We start from the raw sequence: 24139 nt of genomic DNA, 5'->3' as shown, positions 1-24139 counted from the left end.
TAGACATGGTATTTTATCAAATATTTTATTAAATTGCAAGGACAGAGTTAAAGAGGGAGAGGGAGAGAATGGGCACTCCAGGGATTCCAGCCACTGCAAACAAACTCCAGATGCATCTAGTTTATGCGGGTACTGGGGAATTGAACTGGGTCCTTAGGCTTCGCAGGCAAATGCTGTTACTGCTAAGCCACCTTTCCAGCCCTTACTTTACTTCTATATTTTATTTATTTGAGAGAGACAGAGAGAGAGAGAGAGAGAGAGGATGGGCACACCAGGGCCTTTAGCCATGCAGATGCAGATGAACTCCAGATGCACTACACTACAGCCTTTCCTGAGGTGAGCTCTCCCGCCCTTCTTCGTGTGGACGACGTGTGGGTGCTCTTCAATATGGAGCCAAGGAGTTTTACTCCTGAAGCAGCTCCTGAACTTCAAGGCTGGCCTAAACCATCTTCTGAGCTCAGCCAGTATGCTTTTTTATTTCCTTTACATCACCTCACCTTGATTATAACTTTAATTTTCATTTGTATTTATTCCCGGGAATAGTCAGGAGGCGTTTCCTCGTCTTCAGTGCCCAGTGTCTACAACAGAGCAGGGCACAGAGCATGCTCCCTCATTGAGTGGTTTTTGAGGTACACCAATCAGCTAAAACCCCTGCAACAAACCTTTCCACAACTGCTGGCTATAAATTCAAAAGCACTAGGAGTAGATGACTGCATAAGAAAAGCATTTGTGTCTTGGAACAAAAAGCTGATTCTATAGCCAGACGTGGTGGCGCAGCACTCGGGAGGCAGAGGTAGGAGTCTCAGGCCACCCTGAGACTACATAGTGAATTCCAAGTCAGCCTAGACTAAAGTGAGACCCTACCTTGAAAAACCAACCGACCAACCAACCAACCAACCAACAACAACAAAACCTGACTCTAGAAGGATGAGAAACATCAGTGAATACAAACCTTGACTGCTGTTGAAAATTCCAGATGGGTGAATCTGTGTTTTCAACCACATGGGTGTATACAGGAGATGGCTCATCAGCTGTTGCGAAGGATACGCAACAGCTGGGTGCGGATACTTTCCGCTCTGTCAAGGGGCTCCCTGCAAGAGATAGATCGTATGTTAGGGAGGTCTTCTTAAATGTTTTTCACTCTTGACAACTTTTCATCTGAGAAATTAAAAAAAAATTTTTTGTTCATTTTTATTTATTTGAGAGCGACAGACAGAGAAAAAGGCAGATAGAGACAGAGAGACAGAGAGAGAATGGGCGTGCCAGAGCCTCCAGCCACTGCAAACGAACTCCAGATGCATGCACCCTCTTGTGCATTTGGCTAAAGTGGGTCCTGGGTAATCAAGTCTCAAAACAGGGTCCTTAGGCTTCACAGGCAAGTGCTTAAGAGCTAAGCCATCTCTCCAGCTCCATCTGAGAAATTTTTATGTAACCCAGATGTATGTGTATATAAAGTAGGTGTATAAATCAAACCCTGGCTGGAAATTAACTATAAATTTATTTAAAATAATTCTTTGGTATGCATATAATTTTACTATTTATTAAAGACAAAAGCAATTATATTTAAGGTCATTTCATAAATTGTTGGAAATTCTTTCCTAAATTTAACTTAAAAATTTATCAAAAAAATTGTTTTCTGGCGTGCGTGTGTACCATATGTGACATATGCATGTGTGTGTACAGATGTACATGCTCTGTGTGTGTCCATGTGTGCAGGCCAGCGGAGGATTTGGCTATCCTCTTCCCTACTTGGCACAGGGTCTCTCATTGAACCTGGAGCTCATGTGCATGGTTTTGCCACTAGACAGACTGCCCAGTGAGCTCCAAACAGGGAGTTGTTCTTTTGTCTCTGACTTCCTCAGCACCAGGTTACAGGTGTGCATGGCCATGCCCGCTTTTTTTTTCTTTTAAATATATTTTATTTATTTATTTATGTGCCCCCTTGTGCATCTGGCTTACGTGGGTCTTGGAGAATCGAACTGGGATCCTTTGGCTTTGCAGGCAAGCACCTTAAATGCTAGGCTCTCTCTCCAGCCCCTGGCCATGCCTGCTTTTATGTGGGTGCTGGGGATCAAACTGAGGTTCTCACATTTGTACAGCAAGCACTCTTACCCACTCAGCCATCTGCCCAGGCCTTACTTAAGTTTTTTTTAAAAAATTATTATTTATTTATTTAATTTATTTCTAAGGGGGGGGGGAGAGGGAGGGAGGGAGAGAGAGAGACACAGAGACAGAGGTGTAGAGAGAGAGAATGGACCCGCCAGGGCCTTCAGCCACTGCAAATGAACTCCAGAAGCATGCACCACCTTGTGCATCTGGCTAAAGTGGGTCCTGGGGAATCACACCTGGGTTCTTTGACTTTGCCAGCAAGCCCCCTAGCCATTAATCCACTAGAGAGGTAGATGTAGTGGCACATGCCTGTAATCCCAGCATTTGGGACTGAGGGGAAAATGATGGCATGAATAGAGGGTGGACATCACCTCCTGGCCAACATCAGACGGAGCACAGCAACAGGAGACCAGCACGAGGAGGCTGGCTGTAACACCCGTAAGCCCGCCCCCAGTGACACACCGCCTCCAGGGGCGTCAATTCCCAAACTGCCATTCAACTGGGGACATGGCATTGAGAACACCTAAATTTATGGGGGACACCTGAATCAAACCACCAGTCACTATACGAAAGCAGTTAAGGAGACTTGAGGTGAACCAGCTTTCTCAGCTAAGAGTTTTCACTGGATTTACTGTGTTTTACATGAGAATGAAAAGTAATTTTGTACATAAGAATGGAAGAGCTGTTTCAATGAGATTAAAATAACTCACATTTGGATAATACTTAAGTTTATAAATTGCTTCTTATACACTAGACTCATGCTGATAATATATGAAAAAAAAAATGACAAATGACAGAGGACTCTCTCTGTTACAATGTAACCAAAGAACAAGACTTGCATACCTGATTAGACAGCATTTGGGAGAATCAGCCAGGTTGCCTGACTCCTCCAGAGCTTTTCCACTGTAATAGTTCTAGTTCATTCTAGTTAGTTAAGAGAAGAGTTTCTTTTCTGGCATAACATGAGTGAATGAAAACCTTCTAATAGCCAGTTTTGTATGTTATAAAAATTTGGTTCAGGGCTGTACAGATAGATGGCTCAGTGGTTAAGACATTTGCCTGCAAAATGGCTTGGGTTTGATTCTCCAGTACCCACGTAAAGCTAGATGCACAAAGTGGCGCATGCATCTGGATTTCACTTGCAATGGCTGGAGGGCCTGGCATGCCCTCTCTCTCTGTTCTTGAAAATAAATAAAGAAAAATATTTTTAAAATTTAGTCCAGTACTATGAAGCTAATGTTAAATGATGTTTCCTTAGTGTTAAACATGTGCAAGCTGAGGCACATTTGATTCTTGATCTGGGAGGATGGACACAGAGAGATGATCACAATCCACTAACAGAAAGTCTGTGACTTCAGAGTGCTTTCCCTCTCTGCTCTTCATTTGTAAAACTGGGCTTGAGATACCTTCATGTCTAAAATAAGTCCATAAACATTAAGAGTATGAACTTGGGGGCTGGGGAAATGGCTTAGCAGTTAAGGTGCTTGCCTATGAAGGCTAAGGACCTAGGTTTGATTCTCCAGGTCTCATGGAAGCCAGATGCACACTCTCAAGTAAAAAAATTAAAAAAAAATTATTTATTTGCAGAGATAGACCACGTGTGCACGCGCGCGCGCGAGCATGCACACACACACACACACACCAAGAGAGAGAGAGAATGAGAGAGAGAGAGAGAAAGAGAGAGAGGAGAGGAGAGAATGGGCACACCAGGGTCTCTAGCCACTTCAAACGAACTCCAGATGTATGTACCACATCTGGCTTATGTGGGTCCTGGGGAACTGAACCTGGGTCCTTTGGCCTTTCAGGATAATGGCTTAACCGCTGAGCCATCCCTTCAGCCCTAGAACTCCCCATTTTTAAGATAGCTGACCAGGACACTCCAGGGACCTGCCTGTTTCTAGTCCACTTTGGGGCTGGAATTATAGGCATGTGTAGCCATGCTTGGCTTTTTTTCCCCCAAGGTAAAGTTTCAGTGTAGCCCAGGCTCACCTTGAACTCTGAACTAATGGCGATCCTCCTCCTTCTGCTTCTTTTTTTTTTGGTTTGTTTTGGTTTTTCGAGGTAGGGTCTCACTCTGGTCCAGGCTGACCTGGAATTAATTCTGTCATCTCAGGGAGGCCTTGAACTCACAGTGATCCTCCTACCTCTGCCTCCCAAGTGCTGGGATTAAAGGCGTGTGCCACCACGCCCGGCTCCTTCTGCTTCTTAAGTGCTAGGATTAAAGGCGTGTGTCAACATGGCCGGTTTATGCCTGTTTTGTTTATGTGGGTGCTGAGGATTGAACTCAGGACCTCATGATTGCCCAGCAAGTGCTTTTACTCACTGGGTCATCTTCCCAGTTCCCAGAAATATAATATTTTAATTAGAGGTTAATAAAAAATAAAAATGTAGTTATTCTCTATCCAAAGTCACCAACCTTCAGTTTTACATCATGGATCTCTTGGGTGTTTATGGACCTGGTGTCAAGAACCAGAAGTCCCAGATGCATACTGAGGAGGAAGAGATTTGTTAGAAATTTAAAGAAACAGAATAGAGGTAATGATTTGATAGCGGGAATGGAAAGGAGAAACATGTAGGTTGATCTCAGGTTTCTGCACTGGGGAGTTTATGATACGCAACGTTAGGATGATTGATAAGGTCAGCTTGAAGTTTAGAAAGGATCTCATGGTACTTAGGTCTTTAGGCTCGAGAAACACCTGCTCCTGGACAAGTGTGCAGAGCATACCTTTCAGGCTCAAGTGCATCGCTCTCTCTACCAGGATGCTGACTGCAAAAGTTCCACATGACTCAGCAGGGCCCTCCTGGGTCTGGCAGTCTTCAGCCACTGAGCTGTTGCTGGGGACCTGGGCGAAGGCAGGGGACTTCTGGTGGTCACAGGGTGGAGAGAGTTGGATGTCGTCATTCTTCCTAGGGAGCTGCTCAGGCTCACTGTGGCTGCTGCACTCTGTGGAGTCCATGTCCTGAGTGGGCTCAGCGTGTGGGGCAAGAGGGGAAAGGACCACATGAACTCGCAAGGCCGCTCCACGGAGGTCGGAAGCATTTCGTCCAAACAGAGGGTACACACCTGTAAGAGAATGGAGGTGAACAAGCGCGTGCAAGCAGGAACCAGGGCCGCTCTCCTCACTGAAGGTGCTTACGGTGCTTTCCTATGAAAGGAACACAAACCCTGTGGCAGTTTGATCCAGCTGTCCCCATAAACTTAGGTGTTCTGAGTGCTAGGTTCCCAGCTGGTGGAGATTTGGGAATTAATGTCTCCTAGAGGCAGTGTATTGTTGGGGGCGGGCTTATGGGTGTTATAGCCAGTGTCCCCTTGTCAGTGTATGGCACACTCTCCTGTTGCTGTTGCCTGCTGATGTTGGTGAGGAGGTGATATCCACCCTCTGCTCATGCCATCGTTTTCCCTGCTATCGTGGAGCTTCCCCTCGAGTCTGTAAGCCACAATAAACCTTTTTCCTCACAAGCTGCTCTTGGTTGGGTGATTTCTGCCAGCAATGTGAACCTGACTGCAACAGACCCCAATATACCAATTTGCAAAAGGAATCTAAGTAGGCATACGCTGAGAAAACTTTTGCCCTGCCCTTGCTATAGCCAATACTCAGGTCTCTTTCATCAGCTTGTACACTGGCGAGCCAGAAAGTCCCAGGATTCTCTGGTCTCCATGCCTAGCTCTAGGATTATAGGTGTGTGCCACCATGCCTTGCATCCTGTTTTCTTCTCCATGCAAATTGTAAATTACCATGGTTATCAAAAGCAGAAAATAAGGACAAATTATTATAGGAAGGAAGATACCCCAAAGCAGCCCAGTTGATCCTTATCCCCAGGAAGCTTAATAGTATATGGAAACAGACTGGCCAGATGAGTGGATAGATGGAATGGTGACCCATTTAACACATCAAATGCAATGTTCTTTGTAAGGCCTTTTGCACAAGTGGATTTCAACCTTCAGCCAATACGATAAGGCAAATACTAAGGGACATGGATGACCTCTTTAGAATTACTTTAAAAAGGGAGTGTTTGTGCTAGAGTTCTGATCCTTGATCTATATATTCTGTGAACCAGATCTACTTTCTTCAATACAATGAAGTGAAAAGCCCATCTTTAAAAAAAATATTTTATTTTGGGCTGGAGAAATGGCTTAGCTGTTAAGGAACTTGCCTGTGAAGCCTAAGGACCCAGGTTTAATTCTCCATGACCCATGTAAGCCAGATGCACAAGGTGGCGCATGTGTCTGGAGTTCATTTGCAGTGGCTGGAGGCCCTGATATACCCATTCTTTCTATCTGCCTCTTTCTCAAATCAATGAATGAATAAATAAAGTATCTAATAAAAAAAAGTTCCTTCTCACAAACAAAACAAAACAATAGAGAAAGAGCCAGGCATGGTGGCATATGCCTTTAATCCCAGGACTCAGGAAGAGGTAGAAGGATTTCTATGAGTTTAAGGCCACCCAGAAACTACACAGTGAATTCCAAGTCAGCCTGGGCTAAAGTGAGACCCTACCTTGAAAAACAAACAAACAAACAAAAATTATTTACATATTTGAGAGAGAGAGAGAGAAAGAGACAGATGGAGACAGACAGATTGATTGATCAATCGATAGACAGATGGAGAGAATGGGTGTGTCAGGGCCTTTTAGCCATTGTAAACATATTCTGGATGCATGAAACACTTATACCTCTGGCTTATGTGATCTGGGTACTGGGGAATTGAACCTTGGTCCTTAGGCTTAGCAGGCAAGTGCCTTAACAGCTACGCCATCTGTCCAGCCCAAGGCTATTGTTTTTTGTTTATTTTTATTTATTTGAGAGCGACAGAGAGAGAGAGAGAAAGAGGCAGAGAGCGAGAGAGAGAATGGGCATGCTAGGGCCTCCAGCCACTGCAAACGAACTCCAGACGCGTGCACCCCCTTGTGCATCTGGTTAACGTGGGTCTGGGGAATCAAGCCTCGATTCGGGGTCCTTTGGCTTCATAGGCAAGTGCTTAACTGCTAAGCCATCTCTCCAGCCCTCCAAGGCTATTTTTAAGAACCTTAGTTCAAGTGAGCTCAGCTCACTTCAAGGATTTCTTCTAGTTTCTTTGAAGTGAGGCCTATAGCATTTGATAAGTTGCTATGTAGGGCTAGATTTACACCTGTTAAGTCCAAAGAGAACCTGAGGACTTGGACAATCACCCAAACACATGCAGTGCTCTTTTAGCCTGAGCTGTCTTAATAAAAGGATCAGAGCCATATACCTGCGATCCCAGATCTTGGAAGCAGAGTATTATGAGATGCAGATAACTGCCTCATGCCTCTGTGCCTTCACAGCCTCTTTCCCCTTTCCTTGGCTTGTTCATAAATCCTTTGAAATTACTGTTTCCACTGAGATTTTGTCCTTTAACAAAAAGAGTCTTCCAGTTCTTCCAGTGTTGTACTGAGATACCCTCTTTTTAGTTCTTGGGCTTCACTTTAATTACTTACTGTTGTATTCTCCCCTCAGACTGTAAATCAATGAGGCTAGGGACTAGTTCTTACTCATGTCTGAATTCTATTACCCAAAACAAGCACATGGGTTAAAGACCCAACAAGGCTTGAAAGAAAAGTACCCCACACATTCCACTTGTACAATGTAGCCCTCTTCCTTTCTGCCCTGTAGTAGTTTATTACCACACAGATTTCTTTTAAGATCCTAAGATGTGCTGACCAGAGAAGATGACTATCCCATACTCTTAGCAAGCAGCTTTTTTTTTTTTTTCAGTGAAATGAAAAACTGCCATTCTAGATGATCATACAGGTTCTTATACATGTGGCTAAAGGCAGTCCCTTGAATTTACTCATTTCACTTACTAAGTGAGTGCTTACAATATTTTAGGTCCTACATTACATGCCCGAATCTGGTGAATTTCTTCAGAGCAGCTACTCAAAGCAAGAGCTGAGCCCAGATTCCCACTCACCACTGACAGTTAGTGTCCTTGCTGACTTTTCTCCAAGTCTGGCAAGATCCACATAGGCTGAGCCAATCCAGCTGTCGGTTTGGTGTGGCCTCTCCACACTATCATTGCCATAAGCTCGCCACACTTGGATTTCTAGCCTTTCCTCTCTGAAGTACCAAAGCAGTGACTGGTTCCTAGTGACTTCTGCTCTTTTGGATGCCTTGAAAGTAACCAGGACCTGGTTTTTGTTTGTAGATTCCTTGGGCTTCCTCAGAGGGGTCCAGACGGCTTCATGACTGTACAGCTTATAGCGAAGGTAGCAGTATGTACTCCTGTGGATCTGCCTGTGGCCGGCAAGCAGCACACAGTGAACAGGAAGCCACAGTCTTGGGGTAGAGATGGTGACAGTGGCTGGCACTTCTTCTTCTAGCTTGTCGAGATCCTTCAGTCTATTTTCGAAGCTCCAGCCCAACAGCTCAGCAGCTTCTAATACCCGTTCTCTATCTCCAGGATGGGTGAAGGAGATTGAAAGCTCCAGGCCACCTACAATCTTCTGCATAAACTCCAAGTCCTGGGGCAGGCTCTCGTCTTCTGGTAAAATGACAGGATACCATCCCGTGATCCCTTATGGCAGAAAGGAAAGACTTTCAATTATTGTCTTACAAGTGGAAAAAGAAAATCAACCTTCTCTGTCCCAGATTCCATACCATCCTTGCCCAAGGCTGAGCAGAAAGCACACACCCACTCTGAGCTGGAGTTTGTCTTTCATGTGACCACTGAGAGGCAAGCAATGTGGTTAGATGGAAAGGCAAATGCTAGGAATTGGAAGACCTGAGATCTTTCCTTGGCTTAGCTTAAACCAGTAGTTCATTCTGGGTAAGCCATTAATCTCTCTCAGTTTAGATCTCTGTACCTCACACATGGGAAAATTCATGCTGATTTTATTTGTTGAAGTTATAGTTGCTTAATGAGACAGTAGTCCAGGAAGAGCTTCTGAGTAGAAGTGTTATGTGGGCTGCAGAGATGGCTCAGCAGTTAAGGTGCTTGCCTGAGAAGGACATATGTTTGACTCTCCAGATCCCATGTAAGCCAGACACACAAAGGCGAGGCAAGTGCAAGATTATACATGCTCACTAGGTGGTACAAGCGTATGGAGTTTGATTGCAGTGGCTGAGGCCCTGGCATGCCAATTCTCTCTCTCTATTTCCAAAATAAAAAAAACAAAACAAAACAAAATGTTCTTACAGTACTGTGAATACAATGGAAAGGCAATGGACAAACAGTCGAGAGATTTGGTGTGTAGCTTCAGGTGTTCCAGCGAGGAACTGCCACTCAGTGAACACACATCAAACCCAGGCAATCGGCTCCCAGATAAGAAAATGAAAAGTTAATCACCGAGTATCTAGTCCATTCCAGAATTCTGCTAGTGCTTTATATGTTACTTTATTTACTTCCCCTCATAATCCTGTAAAGTCCTAGCTGGACGTGGTGGTGCACACTTTTAATCCCAGCACTCGGGAGGCAGAAGTAGGAGGATCGCTGAGAGTTCGAGGCCACCCTGAGACTCCATAGTAAATTCCAGGTCAGCCTGGACCAGAGAGAAACCCTACCTCAAAAAAACGAAAAACAAAAAAACCAAAAAATAATAATAATCCTTTAAAGTCCTAAGGATTAAATGGGGTAACAATTACATTTTATAGATGAGACAATGGAGACAGATCTGGTCATGTTATTACTGCTGCACAGAGGTAGAGGTAGGGTCTGAAACCAGCTTTACTGGGCTCCAAAGTCCACAATCCATTTATTCTAGGTTCATGTATTTTATCTGAAACCCTTAAGGATCTACTTATTTCTGAATTTAAAATTTTAGAATTAGTGCATATTTCATGGTAGCCAGTGATTGGCTAATTTATTCTATAAAAGGTAATAAATAGCACAGGTTCTGTAGGTATCTGCTGCCAATTATCCAATCATGCACTGCAGTGACCAAGTGGCCAAAGACAACATATAACTGAACTCACACTTAAGAAAGAGGTTTGGAGACTGGATCTCGAGTAGCTGAGGATGTCCTTAAAGTCCTCCTGCCTCCGCCTCCTGAGTGCTGTGACTGTGGGCATGTACCACCACATTCACCATATGTGTGCTGGGGCTCAGGCTGGGGGATTCGTGCGTGGAACCAACTGTGCTACCAACTGTGCTACGTCCCAAATCCAATTTGCTTTTTTTTTTTTTTTAAAGATAGGGTGTTGCCACACAAGTTAGTGCATGTGTCTGGAGTTATTTGCAGTAGCTGGAGGTCCTGGCATGCCCATCCCCCCCCACTCTATTTCTTTCTCTCAAATATATAAATAAAATGTTAAAAAAGAAAAGATAATGGCCAGGTGTGGTGGCCCACGCCTTTAATCCCAGCACTCAGGAGGCAGAGGTAGAAGGATTGCCATGAGTTCAATGCAACCCTGAGAATACAGAGTGAATTCCAGGTCATCCTGGGCTAGAGTGAAATCCTATCTCAAAAAAACAAACAATGGCACATTTATATAATGGAGTTCTACTCACTGGTAAAGAAAAATGAAGTTATGAAATTTGCAGAAAAATGGATGGATTATACTAAGTGAGGTAGCCCAGGCCCAGAAAGCCAAGCGCCACATGTTCTCCCTCGTATGTGGATCCTAGCTACAGATGATTGGGCTTCTGCGTGAGAAGGAAAAAACTCAGTAGCAGAGGCCAGTAAGTTAAAAAGGAGACATAAAGGGATGAGAAAGGAAGGGAGGAGGGGACTTAATAGGTTGGTATTGTATATATGTAAGTAGAATGGTTGAGATGGGGAGGGGATATGATGGAGAATGGAATTTCAAAGGGGAAAGTGGGGGTGGGAGGGAGGGTATTACCATGGGACATTTTTTATAATTATGGAAAATGTTAATAAAAATTGAGAAAAAAATAAACAAAAAAGAATGAAGTCACAGAAGGCTGGTGTGGGGAATTAGATTTGTTCAACATGACTCGGGGCTAATGGCCAGAGCCATAATGGAATGTGATGTACCTACAGGAACACAACAAATGTATTTCTTAAGGCAATTGCTTTTTTCTTGTAGTAAATTATCTGGATAAAAATAGAAAAACTTTGTATTGTCCCCTACAACAAAAACTGTAATTTATTTTTGGAAATGCTTAAGGAAAGTATGTGACTCAAAGGGGAAAAAAGAAAAGAATAAAATTTTATTAAAGGACATAAAATTAAAAAAAAATTGAGAAAAAAAACCCCAAACAACAACAACAACAACAACAAACCAATAAAACAAACAACTCCTCCACCTCAAAAAAGATAAGGGACTGGAGAGACTGATGGCTTAGCAGTTAAGGTGCCTGCCTGTGAAGCCTGACTCATGTTAGAATCTCCGGGTTCCACATAAGCGAGGCAGTGATGCAAGCACTCAGTGCTGCACATGTGCACAGGGGGTGCATCGCTTCATTCGTTTGCAGCAGCTGAAGGCCCTGGCGGGCCCATTCTCTCTCGCTCTCTCTCTCTCAAAAAAAAAAAAAAAAAAAAAAAAGATAGGGTTTTCCTATATAACCCAGGTTGGCCTCAAATTCACAATCCTCTATTCTTTTTTTTCCCCCAGAATTTATTTATCTATTTATTTGAGAGAGAGAGAGAGAATATGAATATGTGCATGCCAGGGCCTCCAGCCACTGCAAATGAACTCCCGATGTGTGCACCCCCTTGTGCATCTAGCTAACGTGGGTCCTGGGGAATCGAACCTGGGTCCTTTGGCTTTGCAGGCAAACACCTTAACTGCTAAGCCATTCTTCCAGCCCTCTTTATAAAATTTTTTTGAGAGTGAGAGTGGGGGGGGGGGAAGAATGGGTGCACTGGGCCTTCAGCTGCTGCAAACAAACTCCAGATGCATGGGCCACCTCTGCATCTGGCTTACACGGGTCCTGGGGAATTGAACCTGGGTCCTTTGGCTTTGCAGGCAACCAAGTGCCTTTACCATTAAGCCATCTCTCCAGTCCAAGATTGTGTCTATTCTTTTGGTCTTTTATCTCATACCTGTATACCATTTTCAGTGAGGATAACAGAATGAAAAATAAGAGGTGAATGTGGATCAGATTTCAAGTTTTGCCACTAACTAACTATATGGTTTTGGTGATTCTTTCTGAGCCTGTTTTCTCATCTATTAAGTGAGACTCACTCTATCTTTGGAAAGATTATTATGAGGCACAAACAAGAGCTGAGACCATGTTTTACAGAATGCTATCCAGTGAAGTAGGGCCATTCATTACCATCACCATTTTTCCTAGAGTAGGAAGAGATCGAGCTCCTTGGAATGACTGCAAATGCTTTTGTTTGTTTGTTTGTTTTTTGAGGTAGGGTCTCACTGTAGCCCAGGAATTCACTCTGTAGTCTCAGGCTGGCCTTAAATTCATGACTGGGTCTAAAGGCCACAATGCCTGGCTTACAAATGCTTTTGAGAAAGCCTGTTAGTTATCTGGGAGAGTTCAGAGTATGTGTTAAGGGGTCTGCTTCCTTCTGTATAGTTTGCAAGGAAGCCAGACAGGAATGTCCCTTCAAGGTCAGTGGGTGAGCAAGGGTGGGACAGAACGTGCTAATACAGGATCCTTACCAGATCTCTTGAGCAGCAGCTCTTTTGTTGGAACCTTTACTACTCCAAGCAGGTAATCTTTGCATGACTGGATACTGGCTATAGTATTGACTGGCAAATGAAGCAAAAAAAAAAAAAAATTATCTGGTGTTCTGGGACTTGTGTTTACAGTACATTCAAACACTTCACCTGTACACATGAACCACAGTGCTGAAAGATGCAATAGAGATTTTTTTTGTTGTTTATTTTTTAGAGGTAGGGTCTCACTCTAGTCCAGGCTGACCTGGAATTCACTATGGAGTCTCAGGGTGGCCTTGAACTCAAGGTAATCCTCTTACCTCTGCCTCCTGAGTGCTGGGATTAAAGGCGTGCGCCACCGTGCCCAGCACATTAGAGATTTTCTTGAGCACATCCTAGTGAAAAGTCTGAGTGCTCTTCAAAAAAAAAATTTTTTTCCCCGAGGTAAGGTCTCCCTCTGCAGTTCCAGGCAGGCCTCAAACTCACAGCGATCCTATTTCTCCTCCTCAGTGCTGGGATTAAAAGTGTGCACTAGGGCTGGAGAGATGGCTTAGCGGTTAAGCGCTTGTCTGTGAAGCCTAAGGACCCCGGTTCAAGGCTCGGTTCCCCAGGTCCCACGTTAGCCAGATGCACAAGGGGGCGCACGCGTCTGGAGTTCGTTTGCAGAGGCTGGAAGCCCTGGCACGCCATTCTCTCTCTCCCTCTATCTGTCTTTCTCTCTGTGTCTGTCACTCTCAAATAAATAAATAAAAAATTAAAAAAAAAAAAGTGTGCACCATCAGACCTGGCTCTTCACAATTTTTTTTTTGTTTGTTTTTTTGAGGTAGGGTTTTACTCTAGCCTAGGTTGGCCTGGAATTCATTGTGTAGTCAAAGGATGGCCTCAAACTCAAGGCGATCCTCCTACCTCTGCTTCTCAAGTGCTGGGATTAAAGGTGTGTGCCACCATGCCCGGCACTTCAAATTTTTTTTTTAAATTTAATTTAATTTAATTTTATTTTTAATTTATTTGAGAGCAACAGACACCGAGAGAAAGACAGATAGAGGGAGAGAGAGAGAATGGGCGCGCCAGGGCTTCCAGGCACCGCAAACGAACTCCAGACGCGTGCACCCCCTTGTGCATCTGGCTAACGTGGGACCTGGGGAACTGAGCCTCGAACCGGGGTCCTTAGGCTTCACAGGCAAGCGCTTAATCAATAAGCCATCTCTCCAGCCCTCAAATTTTTTAATCAAACAATTTCTTCTGAGAAAATTGCAGGTGTATAGAAAAGTCAGAAGGAAATTATAATGACCTGGTATATGTCCTTCACCTAGACTCATTCATTAACATCTAACCTGTCTCTAACCTCGATTCAACCACTAGCATCTGAACACAACACTCTCGCTACACTATCCCTGCACTCTCTCTTTCATACACCTTAGATGCTTTATTTTGCTATGATCTTCAGAAGCCAGCTTCAGAGATTATGACCCCTTAGTTCTTAATACTTCAGCATGTATCTCCAAGGAAGAGCCTTACCATCCAAAACATAGTCTTGTTAAATTATGAGTGTGATGAGTCATTGGACACTCACCTGACTTGGTATTTTCATGATAGATAGCAAAAATAATTTCTGCAAACTCCAACAGCTCTGCCAGGAAGCAGGCCTCTCCACTACAGTGCTGAGTCACCAAGTTACATGGGAACTCAATGTGATGGGAGAACTCAGGGCAGAAGGAACAGGCTACAGGGCGGGTTCGGCGCTGTTCTCCCTTGGGCAGGAATGAAAGATGAGTTGTGACAGAAGCGTTGACTCCAACTGTGGCACTAAACTGCAGCGCAGGTTCCTGTTCAGCCAGAGCCCTGTAGGAAAAAGGGGAGGAATGAGAGGAAGGCAGCATGATGTACATACAGGAAATCAGCCTTGTTTTCTAGGAAATATCTCGACTACTTTTATGAGACTACTATGATCCGAGTCAACAACACTTTTCTATCTAGACAGTGTCACAGTGTACTTTCTTTGCAATTAGCAAATGCAATGCAGGTATGAAAGCGTGCTTGCATGGGCATGATGAGAGGGAGCGGAGGTGATGTAGAATATTCATCTACCTATCAGGAGCGACACTCAGGCACTGGACTGTTAACGTCCACCAGCCGGAGATCATGGGAGTCGATGCAGGTGAACAAGGTGGGCTTACTGTCCATTGAAATAAGGGAAGACCACACACATGTAAGGAACCACAGGGTGTTTTCGTAAGAGGGCTTTGCTCTGCATGGGTTTTCCTAAGTCTTGACTGGAAAGGAAAACTAAAAGCTGTACTTGGGCTGGAGTGATGGCTTACTGGTTAAGGCGTTTGCCTGCAAAGCCAAAGGACCCTGGTTTGATTCCCCAGGACCCATGTTAGCCAGATGCATAAAGGGGCACACAAGTCTGGAGTTCACTTGCAGTGGTTGGAGTCCCTGGCGTGCCCATTCTCTCTCTCCCTCTGTCAAATAAATAAATAAATTAATTAATTAAAAAAAAAACTAAATAAAAGCTGTGTTTGTAAGAACAACAGTCATTCATTTGGGGAGGTCTAATGGGGGACAAGGGGGGAGGGTGTTGGGCATTTTTGTGGTTTGCAGAGTGATCTTGTTTTGGTCTATTCCTAGATAAGATGTGGAGGAGTCTTTTTTTTTTTTTTTTTTTTAGGTAGGGTCTCCCTTTAGCCCAAGCTGACTGGACTAGAACTCACAGCGATTCTCCTCCTTCTGCCTCCCAAGGGCTGGGATTAAATCTGTGCACCACCACGCCTGGCAAGGAGTCTTGTTTTCGTCCCACTTCATCATGGTGACACAGAAGGTCTGTCTGGTGCCAATGTTCTGTGAAGTAATTGTGCCCAACAGGAAAAGCCCGGGCTAGCTATGAATGCAGGCAGTTCTTATGCTAGGACGCCTTTTCTCCCTGTTTGTACATGTATTCCTTGATGTATGGATAGAATATACTTACCTTTCAATGATGCTCAGAAAGATGTTCACGTCTTTTATATTACATACATACACTGTGAGACAAAGCCTCTGACTCCAAATTCCCAAAGTGATAAAATTGATATTTGGGTAAAGAGAACACCTATTTTGGCTATATTTTTAAAAATATGTGTAGAGTAGATTTAGGGGTTCCCTCCTCTAAAAGCCCCACTGAACATGACCTGTATGAATATTCAGATTCTGGTTGGAATCTTGACTGTACCATTTACTTGTGTGATCCTGGATAAGTTGTTTAGCCTCTCCCGAGTCTGTCTCCTCCTGATTAACTGAGTTACTACAAGGATACAACAAATACTAAGGATGAGTGTAGATTTGGATGCTACTGTGATTTAATTTCTAATAAAAGAAAAAACAGGGCTGGAGAGATGGCTTAGCGGTTAAGTGCTTGCCTGTGAAGCCTAAGGACCCTGGTTTGAGGCTCGGTTCCCCAGGTTCCACGATAGACAGATGCACAAGGGGGCGCACGTGTCTGGAGTTCGTTTGCAGTGGCTGGAGGCCCTGGCGCGCCCATTCTCTCTCTCTTTCTGCCTCTTTTCTCTCTCTGTCGCTCTCAAATAAATAAATAAAAAATGAACAAAAAATATTAAAAAAAAAAAAAAAGAAAAAACATCCTAGGCTGGGCTTGGTGGCGCATGCCTTTAATCCCAGCACTTGGGAGGCAGAGGTAGGAGGATCGCCAAGAGTTCGAGGCTACCCTGAGACTACATAGTGGATTCCAGGTCAGCCTGAGCTAGAGTGAGTCTTTACCTAGGAAAACAAAACAAAACAAAGACACCCTAAATAATCATCAACACAAAATTAATCTGCACACACACAATGGAATACTGTGAAATATATTTTATGCCTAGGATAAGTAAGGTGGAAATAAATTGAATGTCAGCAATGGTTTAAAAAAACAAGGATAGAGAGAGTGAGACACTGTCTTTTTTTCTTTTTAAAGAATATATTTTATTTGAGAAAGAAGGAGGGGGAGAGAGACAATGGACACGCCAAGGCCTCCAGCCACTACAAACGACCCCAGATGTGCATCTTGTGCATCTGGCATATGTGGGTCCTGGGGAATTGAACCAAGATCCTTTGGCTTTGCAGGCAAACGCCTTAACCACTAAGCCATCCCTCCAGCCCCCATGTTTTTGAACAAATCTTTAATTAATTAACTTATTTATTTTTGGTTTCTCAAGCTAGGAGGCTGGAGAGATGGCTTAGTGGTTAAGGTGTTTGCCTGCAAAGCCAAAGGACCCAGGTTCGATTCCCCAGGATCTATATTAGCCAGATGTACAAGGGGGTGCATGTATCTGGAGTTCATTTGCAGTGGCTGAAGGCCCATTCTCTCTCTCCCCTTCTTTCTCTGTCAAATAAATAATTAATAAATAAAATTGTTAAAAAACAAAAACAAAAACAAGGATAGAGCTGTAGAGATGATTTTGTGGTTAAGGTGCTTGCTTGAGAAGCCTAAGGACCCAGGTTCAATTCCTTCAATTCCCTAGGACCCATGTAAGCCAGGTGCAAACGTGGCACATGCATCTGGAGTTCGTTTGAAGTGGCTACAGGCCCTGGAGCCCCCATATTCTCTCTCCCCCTCTCTCTCTCAAATAAATAAAACATTTAAAAACTTAAAATAAAATCAAGGATAATAGGCTGGAGAGATGGTTTCGTGGTTAAGATGTTTGCCTATGAAGCCTAAGGACCCCAGTTCAATTTCCCAGGACCCACATAAGCCAGATGCACAAGGTGGCACATGTGTCTGGAGTTTGTTTTCAGTGGCTGAGGCCTTGGTGTGCCCATTCTTTCTCTCTCTCTATGTGCCTCTTTCTCTCTCTCTTAAATAAATAAATAAAACAAGGATAACAGTATCTTGGGATATTGTAAGGATACAATTAGATGATACCAGACACAGAACCTGCCTATGGATATCTTAATAGGGAATGCCCAGATGGTACTGAGACGACAGCAAGGCTAGATAGAGTTCACGCTGGTCTAAATTCATGATTTGCTGAACATCTACTCTATATCACGCACCAGGTTTATAGCTGGATATACAGTAGCTAAAAAGCTACAATTTCTTACCAGATGGAACTTAAACAACTACTGTCTATGTTCAAGGAAGTTTCTACTCAGCCTCAATAAAGACCATGTGAGTTAGAATGAGAAAGAAATGCCGATGTTACATAGACAAGAATCATATTTTCAAGACTTCTCAAGTTAAGAGGACTGCTGTTTTTTGAGAGAACGCTGACTTCAGAGTTCCTGCTACTAAAATACCAGTGTGAGGACAACTCCAGAATTCATCTTTTTTTTCTTTTTTGGGGTAGGGTTTTGCTCTAGTCCAGGCTGACCTGGAATTCACTATGTAGTCTCAGGTTGGCCTTACACTCCCAGCAATCCTCCTACCTTGGCCTCTTGAGTTCTGGGATTAAAGGCATGTGCCACTACAGCTGGACACAATTCATCTTTTTTGTAAAAGTATTTTCTTTTTATTTATTTACTTGACAGAAAGAGGAAGAGAGGGAGAGAATGGGCATTCCAGGGCCTCCAGCCACTGCAAACAAACTCCAGATGCATGCATCCCCATTGTGCATCTGGCTTATGTGGGTCCTGGGGAATCAAACCTGGGTCCTTTGGCTTTGCAGTCAAGTGCCTTAACTACTAAGCCATCCCCCCAGCCCGGTTTTTAGTTTTTTTGAGGTACGGTCTCTCTCTCTCTGGTCCAGGCTGACCTGGAATTAACTATGTATTATCAGGGTAGCCTCGAATTCATAGAGATCCTCCTACCTCTGCCTCCCAAGTGCTGGGATTAAAGGTATGCATCACCACACCTGGCTACAATGCATCTTAAAAAATTTTTTTTTGTTCATTTTTAAAATTTATTTATTTGAGAACGACAGACAGAGAAAGAGGCAGATAGAGACAGACAGAGAATGGGTGCACCAGGGCCGCTACCCATTGCAAATGAACTCCAGACACATGTACCCCCTTTGTGAATCTAGCTAACGTGGGTCCTAGGGAATCGAGCCTCAAACCAGGGTCCTTAGGCTTCACAGGCAAGCGATTAACTGCTAAGCCATCTCTCCAGCCCTATAATTCATCTTTTTTTTTTTTTTTTTGGTTTTTCGAGGTAGGGTCTCACTCTAGCCCAGGCTGACCTGGAATTCACTATGGAGTCTCAGGGTGGCCTCAAATTCACAGCGGTCGTCCTACCTCTGCCTCCCGAGTGCTGGGATTAAAGGGATGCACCACCACGCCCGGCTAATTCATCTTTTTAATGAGACAATGCTAAACTAATTTCTGATTTTACTATATCCAATTGGCTATTGAAAGTAACTATTTGTACAAGTGAATATGATCCTGAAAATTCATATATTTATACAGTCATTGGTAATTTGTAAAGTGGCTTCATATTTAATTTTTATCTCAATCCTTATAAACATCAAGGCAGAAATTCAGTTTCCACTTTTCAGATGAAGAAACTGAAGCTCACAGAGGTAAAGACATCAGGCCAGGATCATGCTCAGCTAGCAGGCGGTGGGGCTGGGACCAAGCCAGTGTCCAACTTCTGGTGCACGTCTGTCTCCAGCAAGCTCTGCCTTGTTGCGCATCCTGCAGAACTCCCCGGCCTACCCGAGGGCGCAGGGTCAGGAGGGCCCAGCCCCTTGCTCTGCTTTCCTACACGTGCATCCCTGAGCACATGCTGAGACAGCCTGCCTGCCATCCAAGCTGACGCGCCCCACTGTCCTCAGACAGAGGAGCTGCTACATTTCTGATGTGTTGTTTAGTCTCTCTGAGATGTTCTGAATTAATTAAACTCCAAGTCTTTACCTGCCAACTAAACGTCTGACAATGTCACGTCTGAGAAATTCTTAATCTCAGCTGATTCTGGCACGGAACAGCTACTCCAAACACACATTTGTTACCTTTGTGCCTTTGCACGTGTTCTTTTCTTTTAATTTTTTATTTATTTAGTTTTGTTTATTTGGTGGGGGGCAGATAGAGAGAGAGACACACAGAATAGGCATGCCAGGGCCTCTAGCTGCCACAAACACACACCAGACGAAAGCGCCACCTTGTGCATCTGTCTTTATGTGGATACTGTGAAGAAGAACTTGGGTCCTTAGGCTCTGCAGGCAAAAGCTTTAACTGCTAAGCTAGCTCTCTAGCCCCCCTTTTAACTATATTGTATTTATTTTGAGAAATGAAAGAGGGGGGAGTGAATGAGAATGGGTGCACCAGGGCTTTTAGCCACTGCAAACAAACTCCAGATGCATGAACCACTTTGTGCATCTGGCTTTACATGGGTCCTGGGGAATCGAGCCAGGGTTGCTCGGCACTGCAGGCAAGCGCTTTATCAACTGAGCCACCTCTCCAACCTCTACTCACAGGTTTTGTCTTTTTTTTCAGATAGAGGTGGAGAGAGAGAGAGAGAAGTGGTGCCTCAGGTCCTCAGCCACTGAAATCACACTGCAGTGGGCATGTGGTGACCTTGCGCTTGCCTCATCTTTGTGCATCTGGCTAATGTGGGATCTGGAGAGTCAAACATGGGTCCTTAAGCCTCACAGGCAAGTGCCCTAACCGCTAAGCCATCTCTCAGGCCCTACTTATAGCTTTTATGTGGTGCCTGAGGGTCCAAACTCAGGAACTCACAGTTACTTGGCAATCACTTTATCTACTGTGCCATCTGCCTTACTTGCCTATTTTAACAACAACAACAAAATCATTATTTTGTATCAGAAAGAGAAAGAATTGGCATGCCAGGGTCTTCAGCCACTGCAATTGAACTCAAGATGTGTGTGCCATCTTTTGTGCATGTGCAACTATGTGCCCTTGCGTCATGTGTGCCTGGCTTACGTGGGACCTGGAGCATTGAACATGAGTCCTTAGGCTTCGTAGGCAAGCATTTGAACCACTAAGCTATCTCTTCAGCCCCCCATTTTTTTTTAGAGGTACGGTTTTGCTCTAGCCCAGGCTACCTGGAAGACATTCTGTAGTCTCAGGCTGGCCTCAAACTCATGGCAACTCCTACCTGTGCCTCTGGAGGGCTGAGACTAAAGGTATGAGCCACCACACCCAGTCCCCACCCTTTTATTTTTTTGAGACAGAGTGTTATACACCCCAGGCTGAGTTGAACTCATGTAGCTCATGATGCCTTCTTCCCTACACCTCCCATGTCCTGGTGTTATAAACACGGGCACCATGTGTGGTTTTATTGGTGCTGGCAATCAAACACTGGGCTTTGCGTGTGCTAGGCAAGCAGTCTACCAACTGAACCACGTCTCCAGGCAAAGTTCTGTTTCTTACTACATGCTCATGGTTCCTACAGCTATATTGTATGATGTGCAGGTGTGCCAAGGGGAATTCAGGAAATGTCTCTATATTAGAGGAACTCATAGTCCAGCAGGGGAAAATGCATGCCAATAAGTAAAACAGACAGTATGTGTTACAATCAAGGTGCTAAGAGTTAAAGGAGAAAGTACCAATTTTGCCTAAATGCAGGAAGAAATAAATGAAGTCTACTAAGATGTAAAATCTTAAATGAAAGTTTATCAGATAAGAGAAAGAATATTCCAGGTTTACAGATGTTAAAGAAAGACCTGAAGGATATATATGCTTTATTTCCCCCTACAAAATACTGCAAGACAAGGGCCCTGAGGGGAAAATCTGCTTGTCTCTTCAGAAGTAAACAGGTCAGTAGAGGCCACAAAGGTAACAGTGGGTCAACTTATTTGGTATTTAAAAAAAATACTTTATTTATTTGAGAGAGAGGGAAGTGGGGAAAGAGGCAGATGGAGAGAGAATGGGTGTGCCAGGGCTCCAAACACATGTGCCATCTTGTGCATTTGGCTTTATGTGAGTACTGGGGAATCAAATCTGGGTCCCCTGACTTTGCTGACAAGCACCTTAGCCACTAAACCATCTCTCAGGCACTTATTTGGCATTTATAGACTCTGGCTTTTACTTTGAATGAGATGAAAAGTCACTGGTAGGATCTGAATAGAAACATGACAGGTCTGAGTTAAGCATTATGTTGAGAATAGCTGAGTGGGACAACATAGGAAGAGGAGGAGTAGTGATTGAACATGCCATGGTTTGCCATGGGAGTAAGTGGTTAAGGAAGACAGAGGACAAAGTTGTTGGACAAGTCAAGGAACCGGATTGCAGCAATAGCAAAAGTTTGCAAGGGATTTACTAGAATTCATAGAACAAGAGTTGTGGTTAATGAAATGGAAACTGCATTGCTAAAAGTTGTATGTAACTGAGCATTATACTGTTTAGACCGTTATACTGTACGGAATGGCTTTCCTAGGGTGAACTTACTTGGCTGCTGCCTGCAGACCACAGGCTCTGATGACTTGCACTGAGATGGAGACAGCTCGGGCAGCAATAACTCCCTCTGCTGTTCTTGGGCTGCGCCTGTACCTTAGGCCCACATCCAGTAAACCTGGAGAATGAGGACAGAAAGAAACCTTCAAAAGGTTGGCAGATTCTGTTTCGCCAAACCTTGAACTCTTGGTCTGGAAGGCAGAAAGAGGAGGAACACTCCAACCACAATGATAAGGAGAATGACCACTGAGAGAACCTGTCCAACATCAGGATCACAGTGCATTTTCTACTTGAAGGCAAATGAGCACATGCTGTAGCTTTTTTACAAAATATTTTTAAATTTTCTTTCTTTACTTATGAGACTGGGGGTGGGGGGGGAATGAATGGGCACACCAGGGCCTCTAGCCACTGCAAACAAACTCCGGATGTGTGCACCCCATTGTGCATCTGGCATACGTGGGTCCTGGGGAATCAAACCTGGGTCCTTTGGCTTTGCAGGCAAGCGCCTCAATTACTAAGCCATTTCTCCAGCCCACGTGCTGTATCTTTATAAAGGGCTACCATCATACAGTGTACTTCAGGGATAGCTTTAAGGAATAACTGAACAAGGGGCTGGGAGATGGCTCAGTGGATAACAGCACTTGCCACCCAAACATGAGGGCCCAATCCACCCCAAGTTTGATCCTCGGTACCCATGTAAGCAGTGGGGCATGATGTCTCATGCCTGTAACCTCCGTCTTATGGGGAGTGGAGACCAGAGGATCACTGGGACTCTCTGGTCAGCCACTCTGAATAACGGCAGCTCCAGGTTCAGGAAACAGGCAGCTGAGCAACAGAGGACCCCCAATATTCTCCTCTGGCTTCCACATGGGGGCCATATATCTGTATACACATGTGCATATATCACACACATACCACCCACATGAAACAAAAGGGAATAACTGAACAAGTGGATCACTGAGGGTCAAGAGGAACAACTCAATTATGACAAGATAAAATCCCTGGGGGTGCTTGCCTGCAAAGCCTATAGACCCAGGTTCAACATAAACCAGATGCACAGGGTGAAGCATGTGTCTGGAGTTCATTTGCCGGAAACATTGGGCTATAATACCAATGAAACTCCAAATTTGCCAGGCATGGTGGCACATGCCTTTAATCCCAGCACCTGGGAGGCAGAGGAAGGAGGACTGCTGTGAGTCTGAGGCCACCCTGAGACTACAAATTGAATTCTAGAACAATCTGGGCTAGAGTGAGACCCTACCTTGCAAAACCAGAAACAAACACCCCAAAACTCCAAATCCTCATTAATCTCTTTATTAGCTTATTCTTTCTTTCTTTCTTTTTATTTTTTTTTTTTTTTATTTTTTTTTTCCTGAGGCAGGGTCTCACTCTAGCTCAGGCTGACCCAGAATTCACTATGTAGTCTCAGGGTGGCCTAGAACTCTTGGCAATCCTATCTCTGCCTCCTGAGGGCACCATCACGCCTGGCTAAAGTTTATTTATATTTTTTTTAAACATGGAATGCTTCATGAGTTTGCATGTCAGCATGCTAACCTCTGTATTGTTCCAATTTTAGTATTTGTGCTGAAGTGAGCACAATTTATTCTCTGTCTACACACACACACACACACACACACATACACACACAATTCTTTGGGAGGAGTTTCGAGGTAGAGTCTCATTCTAGCCCAGGCTGACCTGGAATTTACTATGTAATTTCAGGGTGGCAATCCTCATGGCACAAACTCATGGCAATGAGGCTGGCCTTGAACACAGAGTGACCCTCCTACATGGCCTCCCAAATGCTGGGACTAAAGGTATATACCCACACATGGGTTTCACTTTGAATTCTAACCTTCTCCTTACTTACAGTGAATTTCCAGTTCAAGATAATTATATACCATCAATCTCTTGTTTATTCACGCTTACTGAGAGAACTAATTTTCTTAGTATACCTATATAAACTTTTGCTATGAGAGCTTATTAATGCTTGCTGAAGTTCAAGGTCAAATAGTCAAGCAGTAATTACAGAGTCTATGTAATTATGAGTTTACTAAAAGTATGTGTGAAATTTATAATACATATTCTACACTCATATTTCTAAAAGATGAAGACTCAGTTTCATCAGATGCTCAAAAGGATAAGTACTCCCTAAAGCAAAGAATCCTTACTTTA

General features: G+C 43.9%; 1 protein-coding gene across 3 annotated transcripts in view; it reads right to left on the bottom strand.

Annotated features, from left to right (window-relative positions):
* The window catches only part of C2cd3 (C2 domain containing 3 centriole elongation regulator), a 115021-nt gene that overhangs the window by 34198 nt on the left and 56684 nt on the right, over positions 1-24139 (bottom strand). For all 3 annotated transcript variants that reach the window (XM_045145184.1, XM_045145187.1, XM_045145186.1), the window contains exons 20-25: positions 21959-22082; positions 14217-14485; positions 12647-12736; positions 8040-8642; positions 4835-5173; positions 953-1091 (exon numbers count right to left, since the gene is read on the bottom strand). In XM_045145184.1, coding sequence (XP_045001119.1) covers positions 953-1091; positions 4835-5173; positions 8040-8642; positions 12647-12736; positions 14217-14485; positions 21959-22082 — 1564 coding nt within the window. The remainder of the gene's footprint in view (positions 1-952; positions 1092-4834; positions 5174-8039; positions 8643-12646; positions 12737-14216; positions 14486-21958; positions 22083-24139) is intronic.

The sequence above is a fragment of the Jaculus jaculus genome, chromosome 3 (genome assembly GCF_020740685.1).
Source record: "Jaculus jaculus isolate mJacJac1 chromosome 3, mJacJac1.mat.Y.cur, whole genome shotgun sequence".
Lineage (NCBI taxonomy): Eukaryota > Metazoa > Chordata > Mammalia > Rodentia > Dipodidae > Jaculus > Jaculus jaculus.
This window is presented reverse-complemented; position numbering and strand designations above follow the sequence as displayed.